This window comes from Clytia hemisphaerica, unplaced genomic scaffold (assembly GCF_902728285.1).
Source record: "Clytia hemisphaerica strain Z4C2 unplaced genomic scaffold, Clytia hemisphaerica genome assembly, whole genome shotgun sequence".
Lineage (NCBI taxonomy): Eukaryota > Metazoa > Cnidaria > Hydrozoa > Leptothecata > Clytiidae > Clytia > Clytia hemisphaerica.
This window is the reverse complement of record NW_027103684.1, coordinates 211,583-222,999: the sequence shown is the minus strand read 5'-3', so window position 1 is coordinate 222,999 and position 11,417 is coordinate 211,583. Positions and strand designations below refer to the sequence as shown.

At 36.0% G+C, this 11,417-nt stretch overlaps 1 protein-coding gene across 1 annotated transcript; it reads left to right on the top strand.

The window, feature by feature from the left end:
- Positions 1 to 470: 470 nt before the first annotated feature.
- On the top strand, positions 471 to 4,904 carry LOC136803810 (chymotrypsinogen A-like). Its single transcript, XM_067060536.1, has 5 exons — positions 471 to 474; positions 1,877 to 2,071; positions 2,706 to 2,807; positions 3,315 to 3,524; positions 4,561 to 4,904. Exons 1-5 carry the CDS (start codon positions 471 to 473, stop codon positions 4,902 to 4,904), a joined length of 855 nt encoding a protein of 284 aa, XP_066916637.1.
- Positions 4,905 to 11,417: the final 6,513 nt, after the last annotated feature.

The window sequence follows — 11,417 nt, the reverse complement described above, 5'->3', positions numbered from 1 at the left end:
GGGTTGTGGACGACGAAATATGTCGTTTTTTATCAAATTCGTCGTTCTTTTTGTCTATTTTTAGTAATACAGAATTCTTTAGATAAACCCCCTCTAGATATAATTGAAATTTATGAACTGCGCTTTATAGTAAAGTAATAAAATTCATTTTACAAAATATGAACAAACAAACACGACCACGCATTTAGAAAAACATAAATATGTAAAATAAACAAAGAAACAAAATTGAAATTGTTATTAAAATCTTCCCAAAGCACTTTTCACTAATGTGCTCATATCCCATTGATAACATCCTCTCTGGTTTGAAGGCAGTTTTGTTAGCAAAATGGACTGGACTCTTTGGATCTATCTAATACTTATGTTGTTCATCATCAAAGGTAACTTGTTGAATAACATTCTTTTGTTTTGTTAAAGCTCACATGCAGTCAGCTGGGCCCGGGGGGGGGGGGGTACTTAGGCAAAAATGGATTATGGGTATGTGCAGACGGTAAGGGTCGGTTTTTTCACCTTTCAAAGTCTCTCTAAGGGTCGGAAAATCAGAAAGTTTTAAATTAGTCTCCTAAGAGTCGAAAAATTCAGGATCTTTAGAAAATTTTTTGATTTCCAGAGAAAAAATTGTAATAAAATCTCTCTAAAGGTAATTATTTTTTTCAAAAAAAAGTCTCTCTAAGCCTCACCTTTTCCACAAAAATCAGCCTCTCTAAGGGTCGGTTTGCGGAAGTCCCGTCCGCACATACCCCTCATAAATCAGTCTCTCTAAGGGTCGGTTTTCGGAGGTCCCATCCGCACAAACCCTAGTACCCCCCCCCCCCCGGTGGATGGGTCAATCACCCATATTACCTATGTTCTTTAGATGTGCTTCTTTTAACACGCCAGTCTGTAATAAATGTCATTTGCTTTAAGTGTGCACACCACTTTCTTTGTACCATATGTAAACTATTTTAGCGTAATTAGATTCTCCCTTATGAGAGTAGTTATTTCGACATGACATTCCTTCTCACAGACCATTCCCACTCGAAAATTGGCCAAGATAGCATCCCAGGTGGAAAATTATACTCCAATTTCTGTTCCCGCTGAAAATAAGTTTATATTTAATATAAACAAATCCTCTTTGCAAAATATTTTGCTATTTTTTCCATTCCCAGTGAATTTTCTAAGCTAAAAACAATGGAATTCCTCTGCCGTAAAAACATGGGAATATCTGGAATATCAGACCCCGTTGATAGTTTCAGTCCATTCCATTTTTTTAGCCCCAATGAAAATGACTGAAGAAATTCTATCGTATATGTGAGAAGGGGTGCATAGCTATGGACTAAATAAAGGCAGCAAGTAAGATATTAAATCATTGATGTTATCTAATAGTCGAGGTCGATTTTCTTAACTTTCTCCCAACTGGCACACAATGTAAAGGCAGGCCACTGCCAACAAAACCTTTAATCCAAACTTGGTGAAACGAGAATCGACTCAATTGAATAAACATAAAACATTATATTTTCCAATAGGTGAAAAACTGTGATTTCACCACGTACGCTCTCTGAGCATAGTTCACACAATATTGCTCTTACAAAGTCTCTTATTTATACAAAAAATCTATAAATTTCTAAATGCAATTTAAATCCCAAAGGAAAATACTAAAACTAAAACGTGTAATTACAGAACATAAAGGCGATAAAAGACAATTAACTATATACAATAAAAATGATAATTCTCACGAGACACATTTGAAAATATACAAATTAATTACTGCACTGCGGCAGTAACACACAACGTTGTTTCAACGTTCATCTAACGTTATATGGACGTTGTGAACATTAAATAAACGTTGAAACAACGTTGTGTGTCTGCTGGGTCATTATCAAATTTGTTATTCGAACAGATGCTTCAACAAGAATCGTCAAATCAACACCTACTCCTAATAAACCATTGATCACTTCAATATCACCTTCAACAACCGTCAAATCTTCTCCAAAGAATTCGTGTGGTGTTCCAAAAATCCCCTACGTCCGTATTATAGGAGGAGCTAACGCAACCAAAGGAAGTTGGCCTTGGCAAGTTGGATTAGTGTATAAAGGTGAAAACTATATTTTCTTACAGTTGATTAATGTTTACTTTGCGTTTGCTTTTCGAACGGGGGGGGGGCATTATTATCAAAATGAAATAATTTTTGTCGCCTAAAAACTTTCACACGACACCTTGAGCATGATGACATCTCTGACAGTAAGGTGTCATAAAAATCGAGTAAAAATTTATCATTTATGTTGATTATATCGTTTAAGCCGGAATTTATTGAGTATTTAGGATAAAATAAGACTTTTAAACTCAGAGAACTCTTTTCTAAAGCTTTTGTTGGAAAACAACAACACCCGCTGCTCACAGATCCGGTAGGATTTCTTCAGCCAGTGGGGATAAACATAAGGGACTTAAACTCGATAAGGATCGATATTCCTATGTTTTTTATGGCTGGGGATTTCAATTATTTTTTTTTCAAGTTAGAAAATTCAGTTGGAAAGTTGGTTTATTTGATTATTTTCAGTGGGGACAAAAATTGGAGGATAATCTTCCACCGGGACGATATTTTGGGCAATTTTTGCAGTGAGAAGGGTTCCCAGTGGGCCTGGCCTGTGAGAAGGGGGTGTACAATTGCTTTGACCTATTTAAGAAACAGCATCTGAATGGAACGATGTTGGATCATTTTTATTACTCAGGTATTTTGTATTGTGGAGGGACGATTATCAACCCAACAACAATCCTTACTGCAGCTCACTGTGTTGAATATATGGCACCAGAATCCATTTCTATCAAAGTTGGTGAGTATTAGAAACATTTGGCTTTCTTCGACGAAGAGTTATCTTCAGAGGTTGCAAAACTTTTTTTGAATAACTTTGACATGGTATAGTACTCTCTAATTCGACACTCTACCCCTCGATACACTCCTTTATTCGATGAAAATCCAATGTAGCCTTTGAAAATTGAATTATAGAGCGTCAAATGTAATTACTTGCCAACAATACTAGGTTGAAATTCATCACGGTGGCAAGCACAGCGAAAGGATCCTTTGTTGATCCTATAGTCGTATAGTCTGTACACAGACCCGACATCTACGGCTAGTTTCGAAAATTCATTGCCGTAGAGGACTACAAGACAAAGATAAGAAACATCTAGTCTGTTTATCCATTCAATGACAGATGAGGGTCAGATATAATCTCAAAGGTATTTTGTAGAGCTAGGGGTCAGTAAACCTCTGAAATATAATTCTAAGAATTCAAACATTTTTGACAAATCTTCACTTCTTGTAATCAAAAATATTTTTCAAGGTGCACACGATCTAACCGATCCTTCAAATGAGCAACTGTTTAACATAACGACTTACAAAATGCACGAAGGTTACGATCCTAAAGATTACCCTAACGACATTGCGATCGTCAAACTAAAAGGTGCTATCAAGTTTGGTACATATGTTCAACCTGTATGTTTACCGAGAGCCAAACATACCATTCCCGTTGGAGCCACTTGCTACACCACAGGTTTCTATTTTTTATTCAATTTCGCCTTTCACCTCCAACAGCCACTATTTCACTTCGATGGACGTTGGTACAATCGTGTACGCTTTCACTTCGTGGGCATGAGCGCTATCGCTAACCATAGTCATTATAAAAACACTGGTCTGGAAGGCTTTTGTCTCTTTTTATTGTTAAAAGATAGAGCTTACGTACCAAAATCGATTTATTTTGCAAACTTTCTGATCATGTGATTAGAAAATAGACCAATTCCAAGAGAGGATTTTGGTAACGTGATCAAAAAGTTTGCAAATCGCTTCTTGTCTTTTGTTTGTAACAAAAGAAAATTGAACAAAAAGCTAAAAGAATACAAACCCTCAGACTGGGGTTTTTTATAATTACTATGAGCTAACAGAATCATAAAAAGTGAACTAAGACCAGTAGCGAAGACAATGGGGGGGGGGTGGCGAAATTTGGGTAGGAGAGCAGATTTTTATGACACTGTGATCATCGATGCTGTAATTATATATCCATAATATAAAAAGATAGTTACTGTATGTGTCATAAAAATCTACTCTCTTACACAAATTTTGCCCCCCCCCCCCGCCTTGTCTACGCTACTGACTAAAAGGCTGGGTTTGAGTTTAGTTTTTCCACGGTATACACTGTGTCACGTGTGTTACGGAAAACCGAAACAGAATTTACATAAATTGGATTGGATAAAAGAGAATTTCGATCTAAATGTAAAAATCAAGGTGTATATTTTTTAGGATTTTTCCTGAAATCGTTAGATTCTTTACTAGGGTATATAGATAATAGGGAAAACTAGAAAATCTCGAGCATTTCAAACTAAAATACTGGATAGTAATCTCTATCTTAGTGAAGAACCGAAAAGGCATCAGGAAAATAAGTAAGAATATTGAAAGTCTGTAGTATTGATTTTGTCAGCATGTATATAGAATGTCTTTTTCTCGTAAACTAAAAAACCATTCTAAAGACCCCCTCTTAAATGTCGAATATAAAATAGAATAGCAATGAATAAATCTATATTTTTTCTCAACAGGCTGGGGATACACGACGCCAGCAGAGGACCAGCGTCCACAGACTCTTCAACAACTCAAGGTTAACATCATTAACAACACTGAGTGTCAACGTAAAAATGGTGTCTTCGCTACCGTAACTAAAGACATGGTTTGTGCGGTCAAATACGATCACACAGATGCCTCAACCAACCGCCTTATATGTGGCGGAGACTCGGGTGGACCACTTGTCTGTTTAGATAAACATCAACGTTGGAAACTTCATGGCGTGGTCAACTGGGCAGCACCCATTTGTGATAGTCAATACTCGTATTCCGTTTTCGCGCGTATGACCCATCATAGACATTGGATTGATCAGAATATCTAAGTGATGGGAATACAGTTGACACTCTCTAATTCGAGGTTCTACTATTCGATACATTCATTTTTCGATAAATTTGAAAGTCCCCGTCAACAAGAAACAATCATAATTGACGTTCCACAATTCAACACGCTCCCTTGTTCGATAAAAATCGAATTCCCTTTGAAAATTGAAGTAGAGAACCTTAACTTTATTTCAAAATGTAAACTCATATAAAGAATTATTATTGTTAGTTAGATAAATAAATAAATACCGGTAAACAAAACAAACAACAGTTTCTTATCAATGTGGCAGTTATTTCTATAATTGTTTCCCCAAGAGGGGCTTTCTTTTGGTTCGGTTGGTGTGCAATCGTGGGCAGAACTGCTGTCTGACTACTATCATTTCCCCATGCTGAGTCCCCCCTTCCCCTACTTTCAATGTTGGAGGGAGGAAATTTGCAAGTTCCACTGACTCCAAATCAACACTGAAGATGGGCAAGGGTGAGTGACAAATACTTATGTCCAGGAGTGTAGCTTCTCACCAGAAAAAAATGTTCAGATTGTTTATTCTGGCTTCTTGCGCTAACTTTGCTAAAGGCTAACATAACCATTGGGAAATTTAATAGAGATTTGAAAGAGCTCCGAACACATGACTTTTTAGAAGGTTTGCAACCAAAAACCGTTACAAATGTGTACATAGGAAATTGACATAGAGTAGTAGAAGATATATTTTTCATCGAATGAAATAAGCAACAGGCCACCAACAAATTATTTTCAAAATGTCAATCGATTTGAGAAAAGATTAGGAAAGTTCATAGATACCTGAAAAGTCGGCTATATTTTTTTTTAGCACACTCTGATGGAGCAATTTCATACCTACAATCATGGTCAAATTGAGAATTTAGCTTATATTCTCGTTTTTCGAAATTTGGAGTTCGGGAAAGAAAGTTGATTTTGGGCCATCTCTTAATTTTAATATATTTAATTTGGCACGGGTTTATAGACTTCCAGGCTATATTTTGAGCCTTATTTGGCCATTTTATTTGAACTTTTGGATCCTCAGATCCTAAGGTAGTAAGTCTTAAGTCTAGAGTTAAAACCCTACCCTTCCAACTTAACTTAGAGAACTTCTTGTGGTTTTGAAAATTCGTGGGAATTTTCCTATTTTCTAAAACATTACGACCATGATTGTAGGGTGAGTTTGTTCCTTTTTGATATACTGAGGGACAGATGAGCCCAACAGAATTCCATCGATTAGCGAACTGTTGGAGCTTATTCTAAAGTGTCAATATCAATGGCGTGGTGGGTCAAGGGTTTAGAAAAGAGGCGCAAAATTTCTTCAAGGCGATCTGTGATCGGACTATTCGGATTCAAAATTTTTCTGTTTCAGCAAAATTTTAAGAAAATGGCTGGAAATAGATATTCATTTTTGTTTTATCCTTTGAAGAGAATAAAAAGTACATTCTGTTAAAATTTCCGAGCAGTTTTCAACCCAGAATTATTTCACTGGAACTTGTTCGAGTTTTCTTGAGGTTGAGCACTTTGTGATTCTATTTATTTCACTGTAAAACTGATATGGAAAAATGAGCTCAGAACTTAGGGTGCCCATGGCCTTAGGATCTAGAGATTTCTTTATTTAGGGAAATTAGAGAATATGCTGTACAGGAAGCAAGTGTTGAACAAGCTTTGAGACAAAATGATTTTTGTTTGTACGCCACGTGAGATTGACCTTTCATTCATTCTTTTCAAAAGTTGATATTTTTGTGTGAAACTAACAAATAAACAAAACTATCTTTATAGCACAGCACATAACAATAACAACCCGATGAAGCCTGATGAAAATTAGCTATGTGGAGGATAGCAAAAATCTTTTACGTTTCCCAAGCAAGTGATGAGATCTCTCCATCTCAGAGGCTGACTGTCCTCTAGCTCTTATCTTAGTTAAATCTATGTTTTACTTTTGACAACCAATAAGGATATGTTTTTTGAATTAAATGCTCAAAAGCACTGCAATGGAGGATTAACATTAAAGAGAATCCCAAATAAGGAGCTCAGCTCTCTCCTTCCCTGTCGATCAAATTTTATCCAACATCTTTTCATGTCCGCCAAAGAAGCGATGTTTTTCGAATGTGACGGGGCAAAGGTCGAGTGAACAATGAATTAGAGTGTACGTTACATAAACTGACTTTAGAATATCTTTCTTGTTATAGCACCCTGTGTGTGACTGGATAAGCTCGGTTTTATTAAGTGTTAAAACATTCTAAAGTGGGTGCTCTCAAGAGGATCAGATCAGATACACTAGAAGTATTGTTCACACTTATGCTGTTATTAATGATAAAAGCTTGCTGTAAATGGTAAAGGCTTATAACTATAAGGAAGGAAGGAAGATCCAGAGTATCGCAGGAAGAAGAAAACGGCTGAAGATGAAGTTGTACATAGAAGTTCCATTATTTTACATATTGTCGGCATCTTTCCTTAAAAATGTCTTCTGTGCTGATAGAATCCAAAATTGTGGTAAGTTTCTTTTGTGTGATTTTGTTGGGTGATTCTCATGAACATACAGATTGCTTTCAGTGACTGTTCCATAAAGGTCGAACATCCAGCTACGTGGTGTGCAAAGTTGTGGGCTCGACCCCCAGCCGGATCATACCAAAGATTCCCGAACTAGAACTCGATGCCTCTCTACTTCTTGATACTCAACAACTAAAGAGACAGAACAAGGATAAGTGGAGAACTTCAAGGAAAGAAGTGGCGCTCTCCTCTACCTTTGGGTAGTCAACTAGAGAAAAGGGAGCCTTCGGGTCGCCCTCGACTGTGCTTGCATACTTTATCTAATAGTTAAAAGTCTTTAAAGGACACGAGAGAAGAAGTACAGGTATAATATTGAAAGTGGAAAGCGATAACATTTAAACAAGTCATACTAACTACAAGTACCGGTTAAAGCTTTCTCTTATGGCTACTCAATGAATGTTCAAAGGAGACTTAAACTAATTATAAATGCCTAACACCAATTGGATGTATCGACAGGTCCGGGATCAGAGGCGTCACCACCTTTGACTTTAATTAAGCTGAAAAACTTTTTTCTTTTTTCCTAGATTCTCTTTCGATTTAAAATTTTCTTTTCTTTTTACCCATAAAATCGATATTTTTCATGTTGTAGAACCTACTCACAGTAAATCAATCAGTTGATCGTGAAAACTCTTTTTTTCCTTTTTTCAGATGGAGCGGACAATTTACCGCTTGTCGGAAAAAACTTCCAAGTACCATCAAATCTCTTTGCGAAACCAGGAGAGTACGTTTCGTTGAAGTTCGATTTGTTGGTCCGGGAAAAGATTCCTCAAGACTTGATGATTGGTGTTTCGTTGCAAAGAAAATTTGGTTTCCTATGGTTGCCGTTGCCATGTTTTGCTGGTAAAGTGGGCTCTTGGTAAGATACGTTTTATTTTACACAACCCTGTCTCACAGCCCCGGTGGAAGTTTTTTCCCTCAGTGGGGATAAAAAATTCTATTGAAATCCCACTGGCGACGGAAATTCTATTGTTTCAAGCCTAAAAATTCCGGTGGGGATGGTTCTGGATTGCTAGTTTTTCCATTGAATTTTAAAGTGGGGATGAAAACAAAGTTAATTTCCCAGTGGGGCTAAAATTGTAGGGTATTTTTTCCACCGGGGACGAAATTTGGGGCGTATTTTCCGGTGGGGCTGGGTACCAGGGGGTCAGTGACAAAGGGGGTTTTTACGTTTTGAATCATTTCACATAATGCAAGGGGACATCTCACATTTATTGTTTATCGTATGTTTTAAGACACAATTTTTATCAATTGGGCTCTTCCAGAAAATGTGTGTACATGGGGATGGAGGATATAGATTCCGGGGGGGGGGGTAGAGGAAATTTGCTTTGTCCAGGGGGCAAACTTGCTTTGTTTGGAGGTAATTTTGCTCTGTTTGAGGGTAATTTTGATTATCCAATAGGTCAACTAATGCTTGTCCGGGAGGTTAGACCCTCGGTTGGACCTACTGCCTGGGGGGTCAAAAGTCCCAATGTCAGAGGGGGGGGGATTTCCAAAAAAGTTATATCCTCCATCCCCCATATTCATTTTTTTCTGAAAAAAATCCTTGGATACTTCTTTGTAACGAACAAGTGAATGAATGGTGCATGAACTTCATAAACAACAATAAACCCTTCGATATCTGTTTTGCAATGTTGCTGGTGGCCAACTCAATATTCGTGTATTTGTAGTAAAATAAAGCCTCAGGAAAAAAAACAACTTTTCAAGACTTCAAAACACACGCACATAGCTCATGGCGGCTTTGACAGACGACAATTAGCTTCTCTGTGGATGAAATATTAGATAAAGCATCTGAGGGTAGAATGAGAATGGACAATATGAATCTACATACGGATGTCAAGTGAGAAAAAAAAAAAACTTGTCTATTTCTCAGCTTGCTCTACACTTTGAACTTTCGAGTAACTTAAGAATCCAATACACTAAAAGTCATAATATGCCTCTGATTAAAAATATCTCTTTGTTTGTTGTTTAGGAAATTCAATGACCCTGTGACACAGTGTTGAGTAATTCTTTACAAACATAGTTATGTAACTTTTCTTAGTTTAGCTTGCTTAGCCGACTAAATGTAAATAAAAGAAGGGTATGGAAAACTGAAGAAGAGCGTAGAGTTAGTTCATACAGACTTACAATATCCCGTACACAGACATCGCATTTACATACAACCATTGAGTTACATAACTGTAACTCTTGAGTGATAAAGAGGAAAACCCCTAAATGGGAAATGAACCACTTCATTTCCTATTCAGAACGCGTGAGCTGCCGGTTTTCATACAAACGCCAACCTGAAAGCCATCCAGAACGTGTCAGCGGCCTGGTTTTTCATACAAACGCCAAATTGAACCATAACTCAATTTGAACATAACTCAAATTGATAGTGAAAGCCATCACTAGATTTCAAAAAAACAGGCGCGGCGTGAACACAAGAGTGAGACACACAAAGTGTAAGATTCAATCTGCATCATTGTAAAAGTGGTGCAAATCTTAAATGCTTGACTTTTTCTTGCTTAAGGGCTCTGACCATAGTAAAAAAATTGGTTTTAAAGTCTATTCACGATAAGTGTGCACTCTTTTTTCTTTTACCAATAACTTTTGAAGGAATTCTTCAATCTTGATAAATTTGGTATCATTGGAAAGATATTAGTGAGTGGAACAATTTGAAATAAAAAAATCTTCAAAAAAATTCTAAAAATGAAGATGAAAATGAAGAAGAAAAAAATGAAGACCTTGTAGAAAAGTGCTATAACTTTCATTTTCACTGGAGAGATTCTTTGATCTTAGGAGATCATTACTGTGAAGAAATTTCATTAAAATATTTATTCAATATAAAGTTATGATACAAAGTTAATAAGTGATTGACCCCAAAAAACAGCAAAAAACTGCAGAAAACAGCGTTTTTAGACGTCAATCAGCTTATAACTTTGTTTGATATCTTTTGACTGAATGATTATTTTTGAGAATTTTTTTCACAGTGATGACGTTCGATGATTAAGGATTCACTTCAGTGAAAATGATAGTTATAGCACCTTTCTACAAGATCTTCATTTTTTTCTTCTTCATTTTCATCTTCATTTTTATAATCTTTTTAAAGTTTTTTTTATTTCAAATTGTTCCACTCACTAATATCTTTCCAATGATACCAAATTTATAAAGATTGAAGAATTCCTTCAAAAGTTATAGGTAAATGAAAAAAGAGTGCACACTTATCGTGAATAGACTTTAGTATCTGAAACATAAAAGTTATGTTTTAGATTCTTTAACACTTTTAACAAAGAATTGCCTTTATAAATTGCTTTTTAATCAAATTCTTTAAGAGTAATTAAGAACTTGATTGCAAAAATGACGTTATGAACTTTAAAAAGACGTTAATAATATGTTGTATCACCTTCTTTTATAAAAAGTGCTAAGTTTTAATGGGTAATTAACCTTTTTGTTTCGAACTTTTTTCAAACTGTCCGCAAAGAATTGAACTATTTTAAATTTTGCGGAAAATCTTTCTAAAAAGATGTGTCAAAAGTTATGACTGTTTTTTTAAGCAAAATCCAGATGAAAAATTGATGAAAAACCACTATTTTGAAGATTTCGAGACAAAGACTCATTTACAAAAATTTTCCGCAAAAATCTTTATTTTTCGGTAAAAGATACACCATTTACTGCGAAAAAATTTTCAAAATGTTTGTTCTTCGCCGAAACTAAGCTCTTCAAAGTTGAAATACTCTTCCTCGCAAAAGTCTTCATTTTCTTCTTCATCAAACTTTTTCAATGCAATTTTTGAATTTTCAGATTTTGTTGGTTACATCAGTCAGAAAATACATTTTAAACACGGCAATTATGAAAAATTCACTATGGTCAGAGCCCTTAACAAATGTTAAGCCCAAGTTTCTGCACATACATGTTATTTTCCCGCCTTTACTATCCTGTAACAGACGATAAAATCCATAGAGTTTCAGGCCCGAAGGGCTAAAGGCGAGAC

What these genes read in the sequence shown, in the direction of transcription:
- LOC136803810 (XM_067060536.1), top strand. An exon ending in ATCCATTTCTATCAAAGTTG is followed by an intron (nt 2,808 to 3,314) that starts GTGAGTATTAGA and finishes ATATTTTTCAAG; the next exon opens with GTGCACACGATCTAACCGAT. An exon ending in AGCCACTTGCTACACCACAG is followed by an intron (nt 3,525 to 4,560) that starts GTTTCTATTTTT and finishes TTTTCTCAACAG; the next exon opens with GCTGGGGATACACGACGCCA.